Genomic DNA, 27,658 nt, shown 5'->3' with positions numbered 1-27,658 from the left:
GGTTAATAATATCATGCATATTGTTTATATAACCAGATTATTTAGTATTGCTAAAATAGCGATAGCATTATGGTTAGAATGGCTATTACAATATAAAACTCTTGTTATGGCAACTATGCGAAATCCCGCCTTTTACGAGTTGTCATGTAGCCGCCATAATGGATTCTATAGTTAATATGAATTACGAAAATATCTTAAAAGAGTGGGGTTTAGAAACCCTAATAATGAAATTTCAAGGTAAGTGGATAGTCAGTAAGTTTCAATATGTAAATTGAAGATATGTATTTGTAAATGTTTATTTGAATTGTATTGCGCACAAGCAACGAAAGTCCCTTGTACGAAATAGTGTATTATTAAGCATTTATGACGCTTCCAAAATATTATTTTTATTATCACCAAATCAAAATACTTCAAAATAGAGACACGATGTGTTCACGCAATTGAGGGTAAGTTTAAAGTTTCTAGCCCGTTTTTACTCGGAATTACGATATTAGAACCTGTTTCAGTCACTGTTCTAGTCTAATTAAAGTCTTACCAGGTAACCTAATCTAACCTAACCTAACAATTTTTAATGTTTTAACTGCATTTTCGTAGGTTGGAAACTGGAGGGGCAAATCTAAACTTAAGCCCGAAAATGTACAGATGAAATTATATAAGGTATAATAATGATTTAACTTCTTGTAAGATGTTTGTGTGAAAAGTTGAGAGAAAGGTTATTATTAATATGAGAGTTCGTACTATTTGGAAGAGGCTTAAGCTTTTGCAGAACGATTCGATGCTTGAGGATCATAGTGGTCCTATGTTGATATTTCTACGTTGAGTTTTACTTAATTGGGCATTTATTCCGAAGTTGGACGTCCGATACTTTTCTACCAAAATTGCGTAAAAGCTATTAAAATGTATAATTTTTCAATTTCGCGAGTTGGGAGAAAGTGTAGGTTAGGTTAGGTTACGTTAGGATCTATAATAGAAGTACCCTTCGACGGGAGCTTCACGAAATTCAACACTGTCAGTTCACATCCCGTACAGCGATTCGGTATATTACCCGCAATATTGATATTATGAATGCTCGTTACTTTCCCACAATGCAACTATTCGGTTACCTTGCGCGAGGTAGTTCTCTTCGCTCGCTTAGTAGTCCCATGTTTATAACCAATTATATATAACAAATAGAGAGAGTGTTGTTGTATTATCTTTATATATTATCAAGCACACAAACGATCAAATTATACGTATCTTCCGTGCAAGTTTCAAAATTTTGCTGAAAACGGACGTCCAACTTTGGAATTTAACCCCTTAATTGTTATACTTTGTGCCCTTATTACTTTCTACAAACAGTACAGATGGGATCAAGAATTTTAATAATAATTCACCCTTAATTTTTACTAATTAATGCTGAACAAGCGACAGCGAGCGAAAGTATGGTTATATAGGCTAGTTTAGGTATGTGTAGCAAAAAGAAAACACGATAGGTTACGATTTAATGCTTTTTAAGTGTGCTTCTGTCGCTTTCAAATTATTACAGAAGGCCTTTCTCTTTGTGTTACACTAAGTGACACCACCTTTGCACTTTTAATTTAATTCATGATGGTGATGTCAAACTTCAAAGCACATAAATAACAGGTTTTGCAGAAACCATTTTCTTTTTAAATCCGATATTTTGTTTGAACCAGTTCATTTTTTTTAATATATTTAGGTTAAATTAAAGTGGAGTAAACAAAGTCCCTATTTAAAACTAAGTAAAGGTGGGGCGCTGATTGGATTGAGTGCTCGGTTTTGACCTCAAGAAGTGATCTAACCCGATCAGACTCGGTCAGAGGTCAACTAATTCCTCAAATGATGTACCAGTAGTTCACAAATTATTTACCAGTCAGCCCATTCAGCAGTACTGAAGCTTGACCTAAGTTTAAACATTCAGTACCTTCGTACAAGGGACCATGATCTAATGAAACTAATATATAAGCTTAGTTGATCTCACAGTTTACTGAAATTAGTCAAGTATTCATAATAATTTTGTATGTGATTGTTCCCACGAAATGGAGCTTATTTAGCTTTGGGGTTAACTGGTGTATCACCGGAACAGTTTTAGAAAATTTGCCGGGTCAGTTAATTTTTTGTTTGTTTGTTTGTTTGTTTGTTTGTTTATGAGCAAGAATGAGTGAAAGTCATGTAAGGGGAATAGTAAAAATGAAGAAATTGGTTATTTTTGATGTTGTAAGCGACACTGTATGTGGAGGCGGATGGACCATTTCGCGGAGAGATATAGTTGTTATGATGTAGTGGCGCGAAGAGGAGTATGGCAAGTGCTATTGAAATGTATATGATTGCGGAAACCCGATGTTTTCAGTACCCTCGCTTACGCGTGTACACATCGTCGCTGACTCCCTTCGGGCACACTACCGCGCTGGTCCGCTAGCTCCGCCCTACCTTGGCTCGGTTAGATAGCATTCGTGCACTTAGTGGCCACCTAGCACAAGTTGGTTTGTGTTTTTGCACTGTAGTTTTTTATGCCCTTATCCTAATGTGAGGTAATCTAATGTAAGTTAATGTAGTCCAACGAAATATATCCGTATACAGTACATTTTGGTACTTTTTTTCGATTCTAATACTGGTCCGGCGATGCGGCAGTAATGCCTTAGCTTTGTAATAAGCGAGAAGAAAATATAAACGTCATAGAAATTACAAGGTTCTAGAACACATGTCCCACTTCCCATTTAGCTGTAATAAAAACAGAAAACAACGTATCCTGCGGTCTTCTAACCCGCTTTCACTTGCTGACGCTCGCTAGCAATATTCTGTGAAATAAAATTTAAATTTTGGTACAGAAAGGAACCAACCTTGCTAATTTATATGGGGAACCTGTGTTCTAGAACTTCTCCTTAGCAATTATCTGGTTCACACGTTGCATTAGAGCGTACGTTAAGTTAGGATAAAAGCCGGAAGTTTCAAACTTTTCATCGTGCCATTAACTGACAAAATAATGGAACTGGCAGTTGACGTGGAAAGTTGAAACTTGGCATACATATAGCCTTCAGAGAAAAATATACAGAATTTTTTTTTCTTTTTAGTAGGTGAAAAGGAAGAATGAGTAAAAATCCCATCTTATTTCGGTGTACTTTAAAAAAAAAAGTCTTAGGAAATTGTATTTGAGTAAAAACTTTACATTCGGTATTCATGTAGGGTTTTCATAAAATTTACTAAGTAAATCACCAAAACTATACATTTCCTAGTTCAGTGAGGTTGTTTGGGAAAGTGAAAAATCTTCCTTTGTTATTTATATGGAGATACCTTCTACAGCCCAAAATTATTAAGTTAAATGATGTAGCCCGAAGGTTAGAGTGATGCAGTTTGGCATGTTTGTAGCATTCTGGAAGTAACTCACAAAAAATATCAAAAGTAAATATTTTTAGTTTTTAGGGTAATTCTAAAATAAAAAGAAAGATTTCCGGTGCTATTTAAATGTATGTTTGTTTTGGACATAAAATCTCATGTTTTAGGTAATTGAAATTGGAACAAAAGTTTGAAATTCGGTATGCTTGCAAACTTTTGATAGCGATATGCAAGTTATTGACCAAACATAATATCTAGTTATAGAGGGATTTTTTAAATTTTTTTATTTTTATTTATTTATATATTATTTATTTTAGAAAACTGAAAACTCACAGTTATTTAATATCATATCTTCTACATCTCAAAATGCTTAGACTTTTGGCATACTTGTGGGTTTATAAGGTGCGAGACCTCCAGCTAGCCGAAGGCTAGTCTTCAGTAACACGCACAGCTGCTGCACATGTTGGAATTGGAAGTCATCGATTGCGAGGAAAACAGAGCTAGTTGACATTTGCCTTCGAGTTTGACCGGGTTACCGTTTTTTTCTAAAGCGTTCACCTCCGGTGCTTGGGGTCCCTGGTTCGATCCCAGCTCGCGCCGTGTGGACTTTGTGGTGGACAAACACCGTGCTCGTGGGTTTTCTCGGGGTTCTCCCGTTTCCTCCTACTCTTCATTCCACCATTTCACTCATCTCTCATCATCACCGTCTCCTTTAGCCTAACCGGCATAACCGTGGGACGTAAAACTTAGAGATTTCATTTTTGTTTTTTCTAAAGGAGTTGAAATCGAGCTCAATAGCACCAGTACCCTGAAATTACTTTATTCCTTTTTTTTAAAAAAAAAATAGTAGGGGTCATCGTTATTCCACTTTAAACTTTATTTGTTGAGATTACATATTAATGAAAATGTCTGGTCCATATATACTTATTCAACAGTGAGTTTATGAAGGACGGGAAATACAGTTTAAGGTTGGACCTGAATCACTACTCGGTTTACATCCAAGAGAAATTGTTCTTCACCTGGACTTGAACTCGGGATCCCTTGATTAGGAAGGCGATGAGTTTATAGACTATACCTTAGGACACGTGATAGAAATATGTTTAACCGATTTGCATACTTGTGCATATTTTCCGTCACCTTAGGACAACTGCATAAGTGAAATCACTTTACAGACTTATAATTGAAATAAGGGGACACGGTGGCTCAGTGGTAGAGCGTTCACCTCTGGTGCGTGGGGTCCCTCGTTCGATCCCAGCTCGCGCCAGTGGGCCGTCTGTCGGACAACACCGTGTGCGTAGGTTTTTCGGGGTTCTCCCATTTCCTCCTACTTTCTCCATTCCACCATTTCAGTCATTACTCATCATCACCGTCTCTCTTAGCTTCGGTGTATAAAAGTGGCACGTTAAACTAAATATTTCATTTCATAATTGATATAAATGGACAATTTCAAAACATTATACAGATTACAGAAGGTTACTTTAATTCAAGTAGTTCACTGCATCCGAAGTACAGCGTCCTAATTTAAATTGCTTAGAAGTGAATAAAGATACTAATAATTTGTGTTCACTCTGGCTGTGAACCATTTATTTTATATTTTTGGCTTAAACCAATTGGATTTTAAAAAAATTTAAACCATCTTGGTTTACACCAACCAACTCTGATAGATAATAATCAAAAATACACACAGCTAGTTTTGTGACTGCTTCCTTGAGTTAGTTACGTTTTAATTATATTCGTTTCGTGCCTATTCATTATTGAGGGACTTACATATCCAGATAGTTTTGTGACCTCTGGCGTAGGGTAGTTACGGTTAGGTTATGCTCGTATTGGGCTGTTGCGTTTTGGGCTACCAGATAGAGATTTCACTTCCGAACCATAGTGCAGTCCAACTCTAAACGCAGTAAGATGTATTATTTCTACACTGCTTCTTACCGGGACACTAGCTCTTGTATACGGATCTTGAACAATCTTCCTGTACTTTACTGGAGTTCCATTTTCCTTTCATATACCTCCAAACTTCCTGACTTGGTACTCTGGCTTACGTCTTTGCCCATTCAGTAAATACTGCATCCTTATTGCTTTCCCTGACGCTTTTCCATTGTTTGCTTTAATAAGATTGCATCTACGGGCGTCGTTAGCGTGATGGGGACATGCCCCCCCGTAATTTTCTGTGTCGTGTATAAAGTTACCAGCTGGCCAGTATTTTATTTATTTATTTTTTTTATTATTATTTGCACTGCATGAGTTACGGTATATCATTAATTTATTTCGATAAAATTAAACAAAATCATAATATGTAATTAGAAAATAACTTGCACATGTGAGATATATCATGTGTCTCCCCCCCTAATATTTAAGAGCTAATGACGCCACTGATTGTATCAGTTGTACTCATCTGTAGCATGGATTCAACTGTTGTTTTTCTTTCTAAATCTTCATCGTCCAAGTGTTTATTGCAGGGTTTGAAAAAACCCGGGTTTTTCTGAAAAAGCCCAACCCACCTGGGCCCATATGGGTTTTTTCCGGGTATTTTCGGGTTTTATTGGGTTTTTTTGGGTTTTATCAAAATATTTCGATGTCTTTGGGGTAAAAGTGTTAAAATATGATTTATATTTCAAGATTATCATTGTCACAACTTGCAACAATTTTCTATTCACTACTGCTTTAAAAAAATGGCCGCCATTTTGAAATTTTACGTTGGATCATCGCCAAAATATATACAGCTAATTTAGAGCATCTCGTGCTTCTACTCTAAAAATTTCGACTTAAAAGATCGAAAATTGCGCTTTGTAGCGTGCATACCCGCTATTTTGAAAAAAAAAAATTGTCACCATTTTGAAATTTTACGTTGGCATGCCGCCAAAATCTATACAGGAAATTTAGTGTGTCTCGTGCTTGTACTCTGAAAATTTACACTTAAAAGACAGGAAGTGATTCTCTGTAGTATGTGTGGTACAAGCAGACGAACGAACAAATGCAGATTGAATCTTCCCAGAAGCCTCAGTGACGTTTGCCAAATGTGAACACCAAATATATTAATTTAACAGCGTAAAATAAATGGTTTTTATTGTTGAAGTTCACTTTCGATAGCTTGTGAGTTCAATTACGTGAATTTCCCGAGCACTTGTTGTAAGAGGGATCTTTCCAGAAAATTAATTTAAGACCATTAAGAAAGATATAATTCATATTTTATAAAATAAACTAGCTTTTGGCTAGCTGGGGGCTCTACCCCCAGACCCCCGAGTTTGCTCGGCCTACGGCCTCGCATTTCTTATCTATCGCCCTTTTCGTCGTGAACTTGCTTTTCATATTTCCTGAATCTGCCCACCCGGGGGCATCGCCTCCCACACACTGTCTTTGCTCGGCCTACAGCCTCGCATCTCTTGAACCCACACTTTTCCTATTTCAACTATTTTAAAGATAAAATTTTGTATCCCAAGAAAACGCCCATTTAAATAACAAGGGAATTTCTTCATCATCTTTTAGACCCTTAAAAATATTAAAAATATTCACTTTTGGCTATTTTCCTGTCCGTTAGTCCTGGAATGCTATAATCATGCCAAATTTCATCATTCTAATCATGCCAGAAGGGCCTAAACATTTTGGGGTATAGAAGACGTCCCATATAAATAACATGGGAAAGATTTTCCAGTTCCCCATAAAACCACTCTACGGTTGGAAATTTTTATTTCTGATGTTTCACTTAGGTAACGCTTACGAAAATGTACAAGCATACCGAATTTTAAGATTTTATTCCAATTCTAAGTACTAAAACATGAGATTATAAGTTTAAAAAAAAGGCCCATTTAAATAACATGGGGAAATTCGTCATACAATCTTTAGACCCCCTCAAAATTAAAAAATATTCACTTTTGGCAATTTTCCTGTGGGTTTGTCCCGAACAGCTACAATGATGTCAAATTTAACCATTGTAGCCCTACAGGAAATGCTCAATAATTTGAGGATGTAAAAGGTGTTCCATATAAATAACATGGAAAAGATTTTTCAGTTCCCTATAAAACCACTCTAAAGTTGGATTTTTACATGATTACTGATTTACTTAGGTACTGCTAAGAAAACGTATAAGCATACCGAATTTCAAGTTTTTATTCCAATTCTAAGTAGGGTGTACCTAAAACATGAGATTATATGTCTAAAAAAGGCCCATTTAAATAACATGGGGAAATTTTTCATACCCGCTTTAGACCCCCCTAAAAATTAAAAATATTCACTTTTGGCAATTTTTCTGTCGGTTAGTCCCGGAAAGCTACCATCATGACAAGTTTAATCATTGTAGCCCTACAGGACGTGCTCAATAATTTATGTCAGCTCATGTAGTTTTATATATAGTTAGGATGTGTTCAGATTGTCTTAAATGAAATTAAATATCTTCCAGCATAAAATAAATAGTTTTATTGTTGAAGTATTCAGTTCCGATGCTTTGCGCGTTCAATTGGGGGAATTTCCCGAGAACTTCTTTCGGGACGTGTTTTTTTTCCTCCTCCGTCGAAAATGCAGCTCCCTTTACTATACATCGAAACTTCCACTAGTACGAAAGTTCGAATTCAGCACTTGAAATAGTAAGCGGTACGTAGTTCGGAACTCTGAGCATCGAGTTTCTTAAATTTGACGAATTTTTACGCTTTTGTTGGTGTTGATTCTACAGAATGCTTATTTGAAAAGTACCTACAAATAACTGTACTAAACTGTTGTTGTTGGAAAACTAAATTTTATTGAAGAATACTTGTGTTACCATCAAAGGTAAGGCATAAATAATACTAATAGTTTTACTAATGCACTAGATGTTTACTGGTAGTACCGGCATCTATGGCTTTAAACGCGTCAAACGTATGAGGGACAACGTTTCACTAGCACACTATTCACGGAAAGTATTTTCTAAAATATAAAATTGCATTTTTTTCCCTTCAAACAGGCTATACGCATAATCCATACATTAATTTGTTACTTAACTATCTCAAGCTAAGATAAGGCTTTTTTTTATTCATTCAGTGCATTCAGAACTTTATAAAGGTCTTATGTTGAATGTTGTATACCTTAACGGGAAAGCATTCAATTCGCCCATGGAAAGTCCAAAATCTGATAAAATGTGATCACCTTGGTTGTATCAATAATATATTAACAAAAAGCTCAAAAACCCAGGTGGGTTTTTTCAGGTGGGTCCAACCCGAAAAAACCCACCGGGTTTTTTCGGGCTGGGCCCACTTGGGCAAACCCTGGTTTATTGTATGTGGCATCAGCTTGATTCCTCGGTAATTTTCACAATTTTGTACATCTTCCTTCTCTTTGTATATAGATACAGTACTACTCTCTCTCTCTCTCTCTCTCTCTCTCTCTCTCTCTCTCTCTCTCCACTGACTTGGCATTTTTCTCTTGTCTGTAAACTGTTTTCATTAGATCCCATAGTATGCGGTAGGACAACTTCTGGTCCTAAGCACCCATGTTTTAGCTTGTAGTTGCTTTCCCTGTCTTCATTTTCTTTAAAGCATGTTCTACCTCTTCTCAGCTTATTTCTGAGATCACAATAACTGTAACTCCCAAGATTTGGTGTTCCATTACAAAAGACCTGTCTTTGGTTTTCTTAATTTAGCAGCTGTTTCTTTGTTGATTCTTCTCCATCAACATACAGGGCATAACTGCGGTACATGAAGCTAGATGTTTATACTTCATTCCTGTTTACTCAATTAAAGATATTTTTGCAATAGTAATTATGCTTTCCTCATTAGCATTGACAGATCCTTCATTCCATTCACATATTGAAGTCATCAAAAGTAAGATTTTTCCGAAAGACCAAACAAATGAAGAAATAATATCAAGAGAAAAGGCACAGAACAGTACCTCCTTAGTTCTACTTTGCCTCTTCAGGACAGACCTTCAGTTATTTGTATCCCAACTTCCAAGTAGGATAAATACTTTTTGTACATGCAATCACTAAGCTGTATTTCCGAATAGTTTTTTTTTTTAAAGAGCCATTTGGCTTAAAGAAGCTGACCCACAACTGAAAGATAGGAATATGGGAAAGATGTCGCTCAGGACCTATATTTTAAGATGCTAACCGGTTTGAATGACATTGAAGAAAATAGCTAAGACGTGACAAAAAGTTGAACATATTTGTATAATCTGCCTAATTTTATCATGTCGTTTTATAAAATTAAATTGAAAGAATGAAGAGTTGCAGGATTCAATTTTTTCTTATTTCAGGGAAGTTTTATTCATATTTCTTTATTTCCTTAGAGCTTCTTCACATCCAGTTTGTTTTGCCTAGCGCTTGTGGTGTGAGGAGTGACGGATTCGATTCCCGAAAGGAGCTCAAAATTTATGTTCACCCAGCATCGTGTACCTTAGATTCCGACATAATCTTTATATTGTTCGTTAAATAGGAGCTTTGTGCAATCTGTGTATTTCATTGAACAAACATTTGTTATTATTTCAGAGGAAGAAATCGATGATGAGGCATTCGAAAATTTAACTGTGGATGCAATAAAGGAATTAATTCCTAAAGTTGGACCACGAATGAAATTTATATCAAAATATAAATTGTACAAGGAACAGAAGATGAAATCTCCTACTTCTTCATCCCCTGTGTCTTTCCTGTCACACAGCTCAGAAGGCAGTACCTTTAGTGATAGCGAGGTAGAAATAACTGATATCTTATTATTTTTCTCAAATATAATCGTACTTTGTTATCATTGTACCTGTAATACCGTATTCATAGGTGTATTTTCAACCGTATTACGATTTTAATCGGTAGAGAAAGTGTTGGGTATAATACTCACTATTTTTTTCAGCAAACTGTTTTACTTGTAAATATAAACACCTTACAGTGCCCAAATTAAAATATACGCGCCTTTGGCGTGGGAGACCGGGGTTCGATTCCCGGCGGGAGCTCATGAGGTTCGGATTCCTCGTTAATCAGTAGGTCCACTTCTCATATAGCCTCGCTGCTGAACGGGACGTTAAACTCAAATTAACCCAAATTAAAATATCTTGGTAACAGTTTCAATGTACTTCTGACACCATCCTCAAATAGAGGAATAGAATGAGAAAAGCCTACCACTATTTTCCCATTCTATTCCCTCTCTGAAGATGGTGTCAGAAATATACCGAAACTGTCAGAAAGATGTAATTTTAATTATTACACTTTAATGTTTTAAAATTTGTCTTTTGCGTTCAGTTACTTATGGTACTTGCATTTTGTAAGGATTAGTCCGTGTCAATGTGTAAGTGTAAAAGTTGATGCTTCGCAAAAGAAAGAAAAAAATGAAAACAATTTTGTACGTTTAATTCACTCGTAAAAAATATTAGCAAGCTTTTTCCAAACCCAGTCATACTATTACTAACTCAGAACAAAACAAGGAAACTAATGATTTAAATCTTTTCTTTGTTACCCTCCTAGTTTTTTCAAACTCGAGTGCACATACGAGGTCTTCAGTGCTTGTGTGGTTAGTGACGCGCCTTTGGCGCGATAGACCCGGGTTTGATTCCCGGCGGAAGCTCATGTTCCGATCCGACATTAAGCTGTAGGTACACGTCTCATATAGCCTCGCTACTGAACGAGACGCTGAACTTAAACCAAGAAATCGGATGCACATACTTTCTTCAACGGCAGTAAATTAATGTTCTGAACGAAACGTTAAATTGTAATCCATTTCAGATGATTCCAGGAAAAAAATCCGTAAAAGAGACAATGTTTAAAAATATAATAATTATCCATGTAATAATGTTTGCAATTTAATACTTAAATTATAGCGCACAGTGCAGCAGTTTTACATGTATTTAAAGATAGCCGAAAAATGTAAATGTAAACTTAATTGTAAGTTTGGTAAATGAAAGAGATACAAGAACTTACGAGTACGAATATCATATTGAGAGCCCTAAATGTAGCGAAAGTCCCGAAATGACGGTTTGATTTGATTCTCTAACAGGTTCTTCTAGTCTTAATAAATATATCTCTGTTTCACCAAGGTATATCTCTGTCCTTAACTGCATTCGACTTGATAGATACCAGATTGTTTCAGAGGGTCAATCCTCTGAGAAATATATTATGTTTTCTGAAAGAATATCGGAAGCGTCGATGAAATACCTTCTGAGAATAATTTTTATTTGGTTAGATAATATTGGAAAATATGGAATACCTATCAAGTTTCTAGTTAGTTTACTTTCATTTTTACAATAACGCAAAGATTGAACAAGTTAATACAGCCAGTTTTTTCAAGGTGCGGTGATCATATCAATTTTCATGCTCGATGTTGTATTGCAGATCGTGATTTTGGGTACTTAATGTAACAGCAATCAAAATAGTCAAATGTTCCTTTTTACTAAGTTGAAAGACATAGATTTGGCCTTAGTGTAAGTTACTTAGTTAATTGTAGTTAAATGTCCCATTTTAGCATTGACGCTATATTAGACGTGAAACTACATTTTAAAGTGAAATCAGAAACACTGTAATGTGTTCGTTGCTCTTCCACTGATAATTGAACCCGGGACTGCGTGAATTATTCACGCACTCTATTCACTAACAGGCGAGGAGGGCTTCAATGTAAGTTTAGCATGATGTTACTAAAATGTATTGTATTCCTCTATCCCCTTTTCATCATTCTCTCCATCCATTCTTTATCCCCATCTCTTCTCTTCTTTCCTACGACTTTGTTACAAATATTACTACTTGCATCGACATGGTATGCAAATTCTGTCGGTAGTGAATTCAGTGTGAAATGACCTAATAGCTATTTTTCCACCATCCAGAAACCAAGAAAGTTATCTACGTAAAAATGTGTTTCTAATTATATGAAAACGTATTCTTTCCATTGGTTATGGTTCCAATTTGGTGCAAGTTTGGCAACATAACCATTTTGAGATACGAAGAGCATTCATTTTTCACATCTTGTACTTTTCCTTTTTATAAGAACGCATGCCCCTAAAATAATCTCTGCTTCAGATTTGAGGTTTTCTTTATTCTATAGTACATCTACCATTTTTATTTATTTCAAGTATCAGTCTACTAAATTGACTTCACACACCGTTGTCACTCATTACACTTGCACACACACACACACTTTGTTTTAAGCAAACTTTGTGAATTTTATGTACAAATTCTGCGCATCCATGGGAATTGATGACTAACTCTCTCTCTCAGGTAGCAAGTTTTGAAGTTTGTTAGACCTTTCAGTGAACAATGACAAGCACTTAAAAAAAAAGTACTTATTGTTGCTGTTACAAGGGTTATTTTGAGATAGCCGGACTACAAAAGACTAATGTTCATTTTTGTGTCAGGTAACATTGGAGCAAAAGTTTAAACAAATTATAGATGGTGGAGTGGGAACCATTGGTTCACTTAACATGAAATGCCACAAACTGAACTAAAATGCATTAATAAAATTGACATGAAACTGGTTATGATCAGCACACGTTCAAGAAAAGGCATCTTGAAGTTGTTGAATCTGTGCGTTGTCATAAGATAAAAAATAAAAGTAACGGCAATCAACAGTTGTTAACACTTTAAGGGAAATTACGCGCGTACGCAGTTGCGCTATGTAATTATATGCATTTATGTTTTTTAATCATTGTATTTAATGAAGCTAATAATAAACTTTTATTCCAGGTGACAACTATTTCCTTTTTCCCTAGTGTTGGTGGTGGAGATAGGATAAGCAATGCAAATGGAAGCACATTGTATTGTTACGAGGAACCTTGTGAGTAGATTGTAATTCAATCTCAATGACTTACGTAGAAAAGTATTTTTAATTAGACACATCCAACTAACACCGCTAGAAAACATGTTTAAACATTTATTTTCGGATTAATATTTATCTGTTTTATTGCATGAAAATGAAAAATGAGCATGGAAAAATGGTAATAGTTAAAGATAAGCATTTTGTGTGCTATTGCAGTTCGTAGTTAACCGAGCGAGCGTGTGTGAGTGGTTAGCGTATGCAGAGGTCCCTGGTTGGAATCCTGAGGCAGGCCATCGTAACAATTGTTTTCCAGGGTTTTTCTTAGTTTCATTAGGCATATGTCTGGATGGTACCTTGAATATATGACCCGCCTCGCCGACTTCGAAGCTCCTTTCCTTCCTTTGTTGTTATTTGTTTCAATGTGAAATGCCTTTCGGCTGTATTTGGAATGTTGTTAATAAATAGGTAAGATAATTAAAGGGTAAGTGTCCCAGTCGCTCGTATAAATTGAAATAGCCCTTATTTCGAGAACTTTCCTACCGTCCTCCCGCATATGAGAAACTTATTATAAAATGCAAGTGACTTTTAACTGAATTTTTTTTAAGAAAAAAGGAAGAAAAGAAACAATATATACTATTTTTCTTTCTTTAAACAGATTCCATGATCAGAGCATCAGGTTGCTGAGATACTTTTCTTCAAATTGTTAAAAAAATGGTGTAAGACACAGTGATGCGATGAGCATTCACAAGTGAGTTCAATTGTGTCTTCAAATGAATATATAAATATTGTTAATTTCTTCCTTACTTCTTATTTCTTACCTTGAGTTGAACATCTCTCGCATTTTATAACATGTTATTAATATACCGAAGATTCGCGTGAACATGCCAGTCGAAAAGCTCTTGAAATATTACACTACTATAATATATATTAGCAATTAGGACAGTGGTAAGTTGCGTATTCATATTTTATGATTTTAAACTTTTAATTATATATTCCAGTAGAGAAAATTATCGTTTTTCGGATGTAGACATTATGTGAGTTCCCTTGAATTTTATTTATGGCCCTCTGACTGGGACAGAGGTGTAGTGACCTGGAAATATTTCAGTTCTTGCTTCCATTATCGTGGTACGACTAAGGAAAACCTCCATCAGAATGGCAGTCCGAGCAGGCCACTTTTATTTCAATTCACTTTTAAAGCGTGGGTGCAAGTATTACTTAAGCGCAGCCGTTACATGGGTATATACGGTCCACTCCTGGTTTTGATTTGTAAAAGAAAATATGTCAAAGTGTGAAGTCCTAACGCCAGCATGCATTTCTGTTTGCTTAGGATGATTGCTTTTACGTGTAATGAAGGTACTTCAATTAATTTATTTGACAGAGAGAATAAGGATAGGTTAATATAGAATTCTTACAGCATTATTTTATTTATTTATTTATTGTGTATTCCAGTTGATGTAGTATGTGGTTCGGCAGGATCAAGAGATACATCCACAGATGTAGATATCTGCAAAAATAGCCCGTTGATGGAAGACCCCCAAGTGAAGGAAAGTGCAGCAAAAGAGGAATTCGTAAGTTTTCACAACACATTGTTCCTGGTGTAAAATTACCTTGTATTTCACGTAAAGAGCCCATGAAATTGATGAAAATTCACATCCAAAGATATATTTTCACTTGAATTGTTCTTCACAGATGAAATGGACAAATAAAACTGATTGTAAGTGTCCGTTTATCCTCAAAGAGACTACCTATTCTTCGTATTTCCATAGAAGATTTACGTATATATAAGTATGTTGGTATAGCTTGTGTAACCGTTACTAGATTTAAAGTTTAATTTTCCAGATCGTAATAATCAGTTAGTCACACATCTTTTATGACCGCAAGAGTGAGCATGTGTTTGGTAGGACGAACTCAATGTAAACATAACTCATATTCTTTATAACCTTATTTAATGTACTCATTTGATACCACATTCATTCAAATCGGCTCTTGGACTGTTATTAAACTCTTCTACGTGTACGTTATCAGGCATGGCGTGGGGGACCCGGGTTCGATTTCCAGCGGGAGCTCATGTGGTTCGGATTCCACGTTAATCAGTAGGTCCACGTCTCATATAGCCTCGCTGCTGAAAGGGACGCTAAACTAAAAACCAACTCTACGTTATCAGGCAGGACGGTCGCTTTGCAAGCAAGGCTTTAAAAAGTAGATCGACTAGTGCTTACGCTTCTAGAATACAAAAAATGGCATTTCGGCGTTGTTCGTTTACGACAACTACGAAACAGATATGAATGAAATTTAAAACATTTGTTTTCTGGTAGAAAAGATTGCAAGTGACATCAAAATAAAATTTCCATGTGAAAAATTGTCAAAGTTGTGATGCGTTGAAAATGAAATTCTTTTTCAGGTAATCACCAGATATCAAAAAAAAAAAAAATAAATAAAAAATAAAAAAAAAATACTGCACCCATTTCGACGAAATTTGGGACATATGTGTACTTTTACACATACATGCTCATGCTCGTTTTTGTTTTTCGTAGAAAACAAGAGTTTCTTTTTGTAAATTTTTGAAATAAAATACGTCTGGTTATACGTATTCACGTTTATGTGATCTTAACATAAGTGATATCAAATTATTTTATAGTTTTGCTTTTGTTGTTTAAGTTTTGTTTTATTTCAAATTCTATGATCACAAGTACCTTGTTCTAGGACTTGCAGAAGATTCTGAATAGTTCACTGCAAGGAAAAGAAGTATTATCTACGCACAAGAATTTGGGACATCTTAATAGCAGAGCTCGCAGTTTATTAACAGATGTCATCGTTCGATATATTGGCGCAGATAAAAGGTACAGATCGTTTCGTTAAATTTTGTGGTATCGTATGTTAAAGATAATGTAAATGCAATAGTCTTAAATATTAAGTAATTGCTGTCCTATACATTTATCGTCTTCACTAAGAATTCCGAGTAGAATCTCGTTTTCACATGGCACATATTCGACGGTATTGATTGCGTTTATCACCGTGACAGTATTTTTCACTTATGATCTATATTACAAGTATGTTTGTAGTTGTGTTTTTAGGATTAATTTGGTCTCAAAATGCATTGAAATTATCAAAGCAAAAGTTCAAACACATTAATTCGTTAGTTGCTCATTGTGGTACACAACAATATGGATCAGTTGGAATTTGAAAGTGTTCTGATGACTGCATAGCACCCTTTGGATTGATTAATAACTGTTTGCAGTAACTTGGAACACGTTGAGTTGTATTAAATATTATAGTTCATTTATTTGCCTGACTTAATGAAACTAAACATTCACTTCTTTCTTTAGTGCCAGTGTTACAAAATTTATAAGAAACAGAAAAACACACTGCTGAACAAGACTGTACTTTTAATATAAAAACATATTTACACGTGACGTTTCGATCTTCTAGCCAAGATCCTCATCAGACGTACACTCTGATGAGGATCTTGGCTAGAAGATCGAAACGTCACGTGTAAATATATTTTTATATTAAAAGTACAGTCTTGTTCAGCAGTGTGTTTTTCTGATTTTATTCGCAAGACGAATACTATGATTGTGTGTCAGTTTAAAATTTATAAACAAGTGTTTTTTTTTTCCTCCCCAATGGAGCGTCGTCTCTTAATATTTATTCAAGCTTCTATAGGAATTGGTTTGTGAAATTTCATTTTCTGTCTTACAGGATCAGTAGACAGTCATTCATTTCAATAAGTGAGGCGATTGTACGATTGTTTCCGTCTGAAAACAAGGTTTGTGTTAAATTCAGTTAGGTGAGGGAATTCTTGTATATTGCTAATTTTTCGTTTTTCTTTGCGTTCACTGGAAAAAATTTAAAAGTCTTGGAGTATTTTATGATTCTTTGAAGATTGTTCGGAAACCATACTGACAACTTTTGGAGATAATAGCTGATGTACTTCTAAGCAAAAATGATCCCATAAGAATATGTTCAATTTTCAACGGTCTGATAGTTACAGGTTGGTAAATATTTTATACAAATTTGTTCAGGACAAAATTTTATTACTCATCCTGTATGTACTTTAAAGAGATGACGCATGGCGTATTTGAACGGCAATGGAAGTACCTTTCCACTGATGTATATATGACGATAGTGGAGTTGGAAGGGAAGTTGTGGAGGAAGAAAAAAACTTTCTTCATTTTAATAAAAGTAGTTCGATTGTATAAGGACAATTTTATTTTTCTTTCTGATACTGTAGTATATATATATATATATATATATATATATATATATATATATATATATATATATATATATATATATATATATATATACAGGGTGGTGCATTTAAAATTTGCCACCCTCTATATCTTTGAAACGACTGCGAATATGAGAAAAGGCAAAAACACGTCTATCATTATTTTAAGGGGCTTGAATTTTGAGCTATAAAAAGTCCACCCCAGGTACCCCCCTATTGAGGTACGTGGGTCAACTTGAAAATTTTAAATGGCAAAGGGGGTCGAGTGATACATCGTTGGAAAGGTCTAGACAAGAGAAATATTTTGCCAAAAGTTTCAAGTCCCAATGTTGACCCTATCCTAAATGGCGGGGGTTCCCATTTTGTGTCCATAAAGTCCGTTGGCACCCAGTGTATCTTCGAAACGACTGTAAATATGAGAAAACACAAAAACATGTCCATCACTATTTTAAGGAGCTTGAATCTTGAGCTATAAACGGTCCACTCCAGGTACCCCCATATGGGGGTACATGGGGTCAGCTTCAAATTTTTAAATAGCAAAGAGGGTCGAGTGATATATCGTTGGAAAGAATGTGAACCCGAGCCATTTTAGATGGAGTCAACATAGGGACTTGAAACTCTAGGTAAAATATTTCTCTTGTCGAGACCTTTCCAACGATATATCACTCGACCCCCTTTGCTATTTAAAATTTTCAAGTTGACTCTAGATACCGCTATATGGGGTGTTTAGGGGGATCTTTTATAGCTGAAAATTCAAGCCCCTTAAAATAATGATGGACGTGTTTTAGCGTTTTCTCATATTCGCAGTCGTTTCGAAGATATAGGGGTGGCAAATTTTAAATGCACCATCCTATATATATATATATATATATATATATATATATATATATATATATAAATTTGCGACATTATTCAGCATAAAAATTGAAGTTGATGCGTAATTTTTTGTCGTTCCTATTTGGCGACAGTGTTGGCAACCGTGTTTCTTGAAGCTCTTGGAAGAAAGATATTTTGTTCTGAAAATTAGCTTCATGAGGCTCCTTCCAACGCAACTATCGTCACGTGCCATATACCCTTGGAAAGGCCATTCTGTCACCATTCAAATGCATCATAGATGACCTTTAGAAAAAATACAGGATGAGTAATACATTTTTGTTTTGGAAAAATGTACAGAATTGTTACCAACCTGTAGGTGTCAGGCCGCTGAGAATCGGATATGTGTAGAAGCTTTTTTGCTTAGAATTATATTAACTATCATCTTCCGATTTCGCCGGTATAGTTTCTGAACACCCATTGAAAATTAGACTTAATTGTATTAATATTTATTTTATCATTGTCTTCAGAACAAGGAGAAATTTACAATTTAACTTACAAGTGAACGTTTTCCATAACTTATCAGAATACATTTTTCAATGCTCATTTTATTGAAGTACTAAAGGAATCCAGAAAAAAAAAAAAAAAGAAATTCCAATATGTCTAATTTACAGCATATATATACAGTGAAACTTGTATAAGACGGAACGTCAAGGAACAAAATAATTTTCCGTTGTGTGCAAATTCGAAAAGTTAAGTTCTGTAACAATAACTGCTGGTAAAAATAATCTCGTAGTACTATACCTAGGTTAAAATGGTTGAGGTGAAAGATTAATTAACACAAAAATGTATTTACAACATAAACTCAATTTACAAAGTGAACTTATTTGAATAAGACAGACGCTTAAAGTAGAAACTACAAGTATGTATTATTTTATTATGTATTTCCTCTCACATTCCTCTTTACATTTTCACCGCCTTTTAAGGATTGTTTTCATTTTCTGGGTTTCAGTGTTGGAAATTTGCGTTTGCAACATTTGAAATGAACTTTATATTTTACAAACATTGTCTCTTTTTCTCTCTTCAATAATCGTATTGTGTCCTCCAAAGTAACAATAACATTTGTTTTTGCCGTATTTGTACACAACACTGGGCACACAAACACGCCACACCGAAACCACATTTTCTGCAGCAGAAACAATGGAAATTTTCAACAACTGGTCTAAATTTCTACCATTTTTTTTTTCAAAAATGACCGAATTCTTGAAAATGCATGTGTAATGACGGAGTAGCAAGCAGTAAGTCTTTAATTTATAAAGAAAGTTTTGACAGTAGAAAAGTGCTTATGTGTGTATCAACAAAAACAGGAAACAGGTAACTTAAATAACAGAAACATTATCTCCATTCTTGTTCACGGCCGAAAGATCTTAACTATTGAAAACAGAAGTTCAGTAGTAACGCCAACGCAGAGACAGACAGACTACAGTGCCCCTACGTTTCGAGCTGGCAATCAGTTAAGAGAAAAATCTTTACCATATGGCAAATCAGACAGAGTTGCCGGGACTAAAAACTATTCATCTTCGGCAAATTTCCGGTTTATATAAGTTTCGTTTTAAACAGGTTTCCATGTATTTTGTTTCTCTGTGGAAATAATATAGTTTAATTGTAATTTTGTGTTGTGCAATAGGATATCAGGACTGTATATTATAACAGTGATTTGTTTTTCAAATAGCATACTTACTACGTCCCCTATAAAGTTGCTCAAGGGAAGAAGGTTTTGGCAAGAGGGAAACTTTGGGACAGATATTGCAACACAAGAAGGTATTTGCGGCAAAGTGGTGTTTTGCCTTTGAGAAACCGGTGTGCAGCTACAACTTCTACCGAAGTCGATTTAGATGGTACGTTCATAGTTCTTTTTCATTTATTTGCTTTCATGTTCATAAATTCTGTATTATAATTTTATCAGTAAATCACGATGCATAGTGTTTTATGCTATCTTATATTCAGACAAGGGTACAAAACTTCCTAAAAGAGATGCGTGCCGATTTTTTACATGGTTACACATATTCACGTATTATGGTCAATCAACAGATTCACAGTTCAAGGGCACTACCTTCATTATAAATCAACAAATTTCCGTGAATTTGTGCAATCAGTATATCTGCTGTTCATCTGTGTGTAAAACTCTATCACTGCTTTCATATATTAACGGGACGTTTTGTAAATACATGTTCCGAACACCTCATAGGACAATTGTGTTCAGAAGTATAATACTGTCTGTTTCACATGTTTATTGAAATATTATTTCTTGTACTTCTGTCCTAGAAATTAATACATATGTATTTACGTATACTGAGTATGTACGTTTCTTACACACTGAATTATGTAGATGGTGTCCTTTATTTTCAGAGTCCACTGATGAATTTGCCGAGGAAGCTCTCACGTGGTTGAGAAATAATATAGAGCCATGGGAGAAAGTGTGTGATCTGTGGAAACAAACGACATTAAATCGGAGAGCAAATTACATTCAGTCAAAGAAGGATATCAGCTCCTACTTCAAGGAATTTCCTGCTTTAAAACAGCCTCTTGGATACACACTTGTAAGTGTAGTGATATTGCTAAGAAGTTTACATCTTTCTATTATTATTTTATGAATGTAACCGAAGAAAGAAAATACCTTTATATTATTTTATAGAAGTGTAATTCCGTATCACAGAACGAACTGTACTTAAAGGAAAATGAAAAAAAAAAAAAAAAACGAGTAACAAAATTTAATGAGTTAAAAAAAAAATCATGAACATAAGGGTCTTATGTTGATGCTATATATAAATTGCGAACACGGCAGTTTTTCTTTGCAAAAAAAGCACCTAGCATGAGGCGAGAGAGTTTATAAATGTTTTTCGGTGTATGAAGTTGTACCCTGTCTTGCACTATGTTTCGGAGTTTTTCGGTTCTAATTTTTTCCTGTGAGTAAGCTGATGGACGAGATGGTGCATCTTGTAGCAGGTAGAACGTTTAGTAATTCTGAGAAAATCAACCGGATTTTCAGTACACCAAAACCTGTATAGATTCAGAAATAATGAAAAATCAGAGTGAAAAAGTGCGAGTGGGCCGAAAATAGATCTTTTGTCTTCGACGTACAATGCCAATAAGTTAACCTCTACGCTACCCAGCCCGCTCCCCGATCAGCCCCACATCCTCACTCTTGTTGATAATGTTCCTATGAAAACATTTAATAGTTTATTTTAATTTACAAATATACCAGCATCAGCGGCAGAAGGTTCAGAATTATGTAAGCTTACGTTAAAGACGCGTTTTTGTGTAATTAAAAACCAACCAATGTATAAAACAGTTACCAGAAATTAGATAAAATACACGTGCAGTACATGCGCGCAAAGATTTAAGAAAGAAAAAAAAGCTTGTAAGAGCTTTCACCTTTTATGGCTTTGTTAGGCAGGAAGAGAAAGACGAAAGTGGAAGAAGAAAGATACAGAGTAAGACGAGTTACGCCATATTTCTGGGGGGGGGGCGCGGTGGCTCAGTGGTAGAGCGTTCACCTCCGGTGCTTGGGGTCCCGGGTTCAAACCCTGCTCCCGCCGTGTGGACTTTGTGGTGTAGAAACACCGTGCTCGTGGGTTTTCTCGGGTTCTCCCACTTTCTTCATTCCACCATTTCATTCATCTCTCATCATCACCGTCTCCTTTAGCCTAACCGGCGTAACCGTGAGACGTAAAACTCAAAGATTTCATTTCATTTTGCCATATTTCTGCTAGGTGCTATGGTGGTCATGTGATCACGTGACTGCTGTCAAGTACTCATACGAGAAAGTAGAGAACCTTGTGGAGAAATCACTGTTGGTATAGGTGCGGTCCTTGTGTCTTTCTCTATTTCTTATTCCACTTTCGTCTTTGCGTCCCTGTATGACGACTCCATAAATGCGAAAGCGCTTGGAAGTTTGTTTTATATTTGCGTGTATTTTATCAGTTCCACTCTAAGTAATTGTTTTTTACATGCCTACTTTGGGATTTCTTTTTCAATCAGACATAGTATTTTCTGAAAATGGATACTATAGTGGGGTGAATGCCATTGATGTTCATAACTTGATTAAAAACGCTCTGTTGAAACAAAGATTATTTAATGAACTTCAAAGAAAACTATACTACCAAACTTTTGTATAAAGAGAAGAAAGCATAGAACATTATATCATCAAACAGCGTTAGGTATATGTGACAACAATTTCTTTTACTTTTCAGATCGACATTGATTTTGGCCAGTTATATCCTGGGAAAGATATAACATTTTTTTCAACGTGGAATGCAGACTTAAAGAAGATTCAGCATATACTTACCACGACCAAACAAACAACAAATGACGGAGCCACATTAGTAGAACTTTTGCTGCAGGAGAACATCAGGGAAGGTAATTATTTTTCTTATTAAGGGGATCTTCTACCTCTTCGCTTATGTTTCTAACTTCCCATTTGAAAACATGTAAATTTTAATATGGTAATTTCTAACAAAGTATTGTAGGTAATGACTTGAAATTTTTAATACAAATAGACAAGACCCATATAAATCCAACCACGGTCTCCAATTTACGTTACATGCGTTAGATTAATTGCAATATATTCTTCAGTAAGTTTGGCAACAGAGAATAAAAAGTATGCTGCAGAGGGAAGAGGGCTGACCATCTGTTTGCTTGTTAGCTGCTTTAAAAAGGACGCTCTTACCAGAAAAATCACGTTGTGATTCTCACTTCTCAGTGGTTAGAATGGTCTGGACTGGAAGAGCCCAAAACCACTTCTTTCTTCCTTTCACGGTTTGTTTGTTTCTTCCACCCCCTGCTGTCACAAGAAGACAACTTGTTTCGGAAAGCATTTTGAATTAGTAGCGAAAAGCCAAACGAATGACACCACGGGCGGATTAAAGGGAGGGGCGGTCACTCCCTCCGAGAACATTTGAATACTTTGAATAATCGGAGTAAGAAACTAGAAATTGCGTAATCTAATAAGAAAAGTTTGTTGAAGTATACAAATCAAGACGCATTTTAAGTGTCACAGCATTGTACTCTCATCCCCTCCCCTCCCAATTCCCTTCTGAAGAAGTTCTCTTTTGTTTCTCTGTTCCATATTAGCCTTTACACTTACACTTTCATTATCCAGTATTGATTTTTACCATACCATCTGCACAGAAGGCGAATAAGGTTTACGAGTCCTTCCTGCCCCCTTTTTTAAAAATTGCTAATTATAATAAAATTTATCGAAGTGCATGGAAGTAAGTTTTGACTGTGGAGAAATGGTGTACACATTGTTTATTATTTCATTAAGTATTGTTCACTATAATTATTAAAACGCAACACTGTTCAGCCTACTCCCGTAAGCAAAGAAAAGATCAATTACAGGTGCTCCGGCAATTTTCCCTTGTCTCCTTTTAGTCGTAAGTCCGAGCAGAATAAATCAAAATCTAGAAGAAAAATAAATGATAATTGTAAATCGACAACATATCGAGCACTTAAAAAAGCTCTGTTATTCTTTTGTTTCATTATTGAGCTCAGATCACGAGAAATATTTCAACTGCTGTGTAGTAATTGAACATTTTTCGTTTAATCTCCCAAAGAGTCTGAAATACTGAGTTCAGTGACCAGTTTACATCCCTGAAATCAGTAATTACTTGAATAACAGTATATGAAGAAGATAGATTCAGTAGGGTTAATAAGCAGATATGAAATCCCTTTTGTAGCAATGAATGAAACTAATGTTTAGAATTTGTGACGAAAGAACTTTTCCGCAGCGTATAGTCTTTAACTTGTTGTTAATTGTCTATTTTGATTCATTAAGCTGTTCAATTTCTCTCTTTTTATCCGTATCTGTTGCAACTTCCCAAAGAGAAATACATACGTTGACTTTAACCTTTGGTTCTTGAAATAATATACTTCATGTACAGCTTTTATACACGTACTTATAGGCGATAGATAAGTATCGTATTAAGATTAGTTTTCCCCATTATTTGGACCCAATATTTGCATATAAGAAACATCGCATTATCCCTTTGCCGAATCTGGGTGTAGTTACAAAAGATGATACTTTTTGTGTGTTTTTTTTTTTCAGATTGCTGTCCATTGCTTACAAAACGTAATTTCCTTTTTTCTTTGATTATTGACTTAAAGTAATATACAGTATTCATTGCGTATCACAGAGCAAACCTCGGCAGGTATGAGAATGAATGCAGTCAGAAAGTTAGCACTTACATTCAAATAAATTAGTATAAAGTGGTCCAAAAGTGGGCGTACCCCCCTTTAGTTTCAACAGTATAGTGTTAGTTATGGTAGAATGTCTGTACACAGCTACCTTAAAGTCGTAAGAGTCGTAAACAAAGGTATGATCACCATCCATGTCATAACACAACTGAATTCTGCACAAAGTTCTGGCAGATGTTTTGCGGAGATACTCCGGAGTCAACGAGGATGAAGGCGTGTTCCACAGCTGCTCGTAATTCCTGCGTTGTGTGATATCGAGTGTTTCTTACGTGTTGCTTCATGAAAGCCCAGGGAGCATTGTCTGATATCGTCAGATCGGGACTTCTTGGAGGCCTGGCAAAGAGCTGGATGCACAACCTCTTCCAATCCAGCGGCCAGGAACTGATCTGATAACTGTTACCAAGCAGAAAACAAATGGATAGCAATGTTGCCAGACAATGCCAAGCAGTGTTACCAAACAAATGTAGGTAAAACCAAAAACCGTCAGAAAACACCAATTAAGAGGTACGCCCACTTCCGGACCTCGCTATATAAGCGTAAATTAATTACCTACAAATGTTCTTGATATTTCATTCTTTTCCAGATGCCAGAACAGTCGTAATATTAATACTTCTTGGAAGATATTTCCCATCTGTGACCACGTGTATCAAAAGGAAAGACGGAGGTGGATTATGGAAACCTTCCAAATACGAGGCACAGCAAGGATTCCTTTTTCATGTCAGAGTATGTACCATTATGTAATATAATGTATTAATATCTACACTTGATTACCACGAAATATGTCATTAACATTTAATTAGTGATTGGAGAATGGAGAACATTGCACGAAACCTTATCGAACAAACAAACAAACAAAAACAATCAGCTTTTCTGGAAAAACTGCTATGCTCAAACAAAAATATTGTGTAAGCAAACACCATTTTCATCAAACCACGATCCACTCTGACTCACCACGTGTCACCATGATCTACTGATCTACTTCGACCTACTGACCGAATATGTCGAGAGTGTATCAAAGTGGAATGTGTTATATTGAGGACTACAATGAGTCAGTTGTTATTGTTGGGTTAGGGTAGTCATACGTAACAGTGGAACATGTAAATGTAACCCAAGATCCACTAAAGTATACTCAAAATTATCCCCACGTGATCCATAGCCACTGACCCGCTCCATCTTTGATGTGCACTCAATTGATATGATTACCATACCATATCAAGAGGATCATATTGGTGGTACATGGAAACAAAAAAGTTTAAGAAAAGGCCCCCTCGGGACAGCACGCCCTTGGTGGAGTGAGCTATCAACCATATTTTGCAATATACATGACTCTTCTTCATGCAATTAGTAAAGCATGTATCGGTGTATGTGACGCGATTTGTATCTTACGAAGATATCGTGAACCTAAGTTGTGTAGATAGAAAGGAATATGCATAAAATAGGAAAACACAATATTTATTAGTCGCTAACGCCCTCGCCTTTGGTGCGAGCGGTTCTGGGTTCGATTCCCGGTGGGATCACTCGATCAAAGAAGTGTAACAGCTTTTTCAGGCCAATCATCCTGAGTGTTATTTCCTGGGTTGAGTGAGTTTTTTTTTTTTAATATAAACACAGTGAATGATGCTAAAAATGCCGGGATGGTACCTAACACACAGGTCCCAGACCGCTTCCTTCCCCATCCATTCCTTTCTTGCTTCCCCTCTCTCGGATTGTGTGCTCTCCGAGGGACGACATCCCTCAAACGTGTCGAACTTAAAGCCGACCTAAAAGTTACTCCTTCGTTGCTAGTACACTTATCTCCTTTGTTGGGCGACTGCGTTCGATTTCCCGGGAGGAAGGGGGAGGGGATTTTAGGATGTTATTCGTATTTTCGGTTCCACTGTAGGTTTATGCCTTATGAAGTTCCCGTGATGAAACCCTATATTCCAATAACAATAGTAAACGTAAAAATGCTGTAAAACTTTCGGTGAATGCTATGTAAACTTTCTGAAACATAAGTAGAGGTTAAATATGTTTATGGTCATGGATAAAATGTTTACTTGGCTCAAAACAGCTTTTTCCCAGTGTCTTTAAAAATGTTCTTCATTCAACCCTTCAAATATTGGAACTATGATAGCACTCCTTTCTTCATTTTATGGCATAAATAAGTAAGAAGTGTTTATACTCGAGGTAATGATATGTGTGTAATATCAATCTTATAAAAATACTAAACAGCACGTAGGGGAACGGCACCAACCTTTTCGCGATCATTATTTTAAAAACTAATTCATTGATATTGTAGCATCCTTGCTTTTCAAATTTCCGCAAAGGTTTTTCTTTCTTCTTCCTGGAGATTTGTAACGTCAAGAATTGCGGTCATTGACGTACAGGATCTAAATTTATTTTATCTTTAAAATATCCGTGCTTACTTTATGTCTGGATGTGATTCCAAGTTTGCCACATTTAATTGAAATATTTATTACTGTAAATGTAAACCATTAAGTGTAAGCTTAGGACAATTTTATTGATGTCGCAGTTATCTATTCACGTAACTACTGTCAAGTTTATAAGTGCAATAATTCAGATTGTTTTCTTTGTGATTATTCTCAAACCTTATACTAAAAGGTAGATTCCTCTAAGGAACTTTACTTAATTTTTCCAGAACTTTTCTTAATTGCATCGGATAATACAAACACAATGAACGGTATTAAAAATGTACAACTCAAGGGGTATAATAATACATTCGAAATACTGTCATATTAACCTATATTAGTTTTCAAGACATTTCATATCGCGTAGAAGTGACTCGCGTCAATTATGACCTCATTACATTACATTTCTAGTATAGAAGAATGCCTGAAAACAGTTGGTACCAGTTTAATTGGATTGCTATATATATTATTGGTGCACCTCGTATTTAAAATACAAGCTCATTTTAATTATACGTGTATTTGTAGTTTTTGGAATTTGATAACGTGTTAATAGGTGTGTAACGTGATAATAATTCTGTGTACATGACTTACAGGAAGCGTCCGATCTTCAAACAGAGTTAGAAAGGCATCATCTAAAGATGCAGCGCTTTGGATGTAGTGTGCAGCCCATGCCCGTCGTTGTCGCTTCAAAAATAGATGAACCTCAAGCCTTCTACGTGAGTATTGAGGATAATCTCTACAGAGTTGAAACTCCACTGAAAGCAATCGATAGCACATTCAAGTCGTTTCAAGTACTGGATGCAGAATATCCGAAGGAATCGGAACAGGTGTGGACATTTGTGCAGAAACATATGTACAAAATTGAAAATGACTGCGACAAGAATTTTCCTTCAGTGAACACGCTTATCTCTGAAATATCAAAGGTGTAA

At 35.6% G+C, this 27,658-nt stretch overlaps 1 protein-coding gene across 1 annotated transcript; it reads left to right on the top strand.

The window, feature by feature from the left end:
• Positions 1 to 27,658, top strand: LOC145690375 (uncharacterized). The gene is made up of 11 exons (XM_081765203.1): positions 1 to 237; positions 9,782 to 9,981; positions 12,950 to 13,040; positions 14,472 to 14,590; positions 15,726 to 15,862; positions 16,722 to 16,788; positions 19,799 to 19,964; positions 20,476 to 20,666; positions 22,320 to 22,485; positions 24,905 to 25,044; positions 27,323 to 27,658. The coding sequence occupies exons 1-11, from the start codon at positions 159 to 161 to the stop codon at positions 27,656 to 27,658; spliced, it is 1,692 nt and encodes a 563-aa protein (XP_081621329.1). The 5' UTR covers positions 1 to 158.

Source organism: Thermobia domestica, chromosome 7 (assembly GCF_964235325.1).
Source record: "Thermobia domestica chromosome 7, izTheDome1.hap1.1, whole genome shotgun sequence".
NCBI lineage: Eukaryota > Metazoa > Arthropoda > Insecta > Zygentoma > Lepismatidae > Thermobia > Thermobia domestica.
This window is presented reverse-complemented; position numbering and strand designations above follow the sequence as displayed.

Excerpts from the sequence above, each read along its gene's own strand:
- LOC145690375 (XM_081765203.1), top strand. The coding sequence starts at position 159 with ATGGATTCTATAGTTAATATGAATTACGAAAATATCTTAAAAGAGTGG. Across the intron at positions 9,982-12,949 it reads GTACCTTTAGTGATAGCGAG|GTGACAACTATTTCCTTTTT; the intron begins GTAGAAATAACT and ends CTTTTATTCCAG. Across the intron at positions 13,041-14,471 it reads GTATTGTTACGAGGAACCTT|TTGATGTAGTATGTGGTTCG; the intron begins GTGAGTAGATTG and ends TGTGTATTCCAG.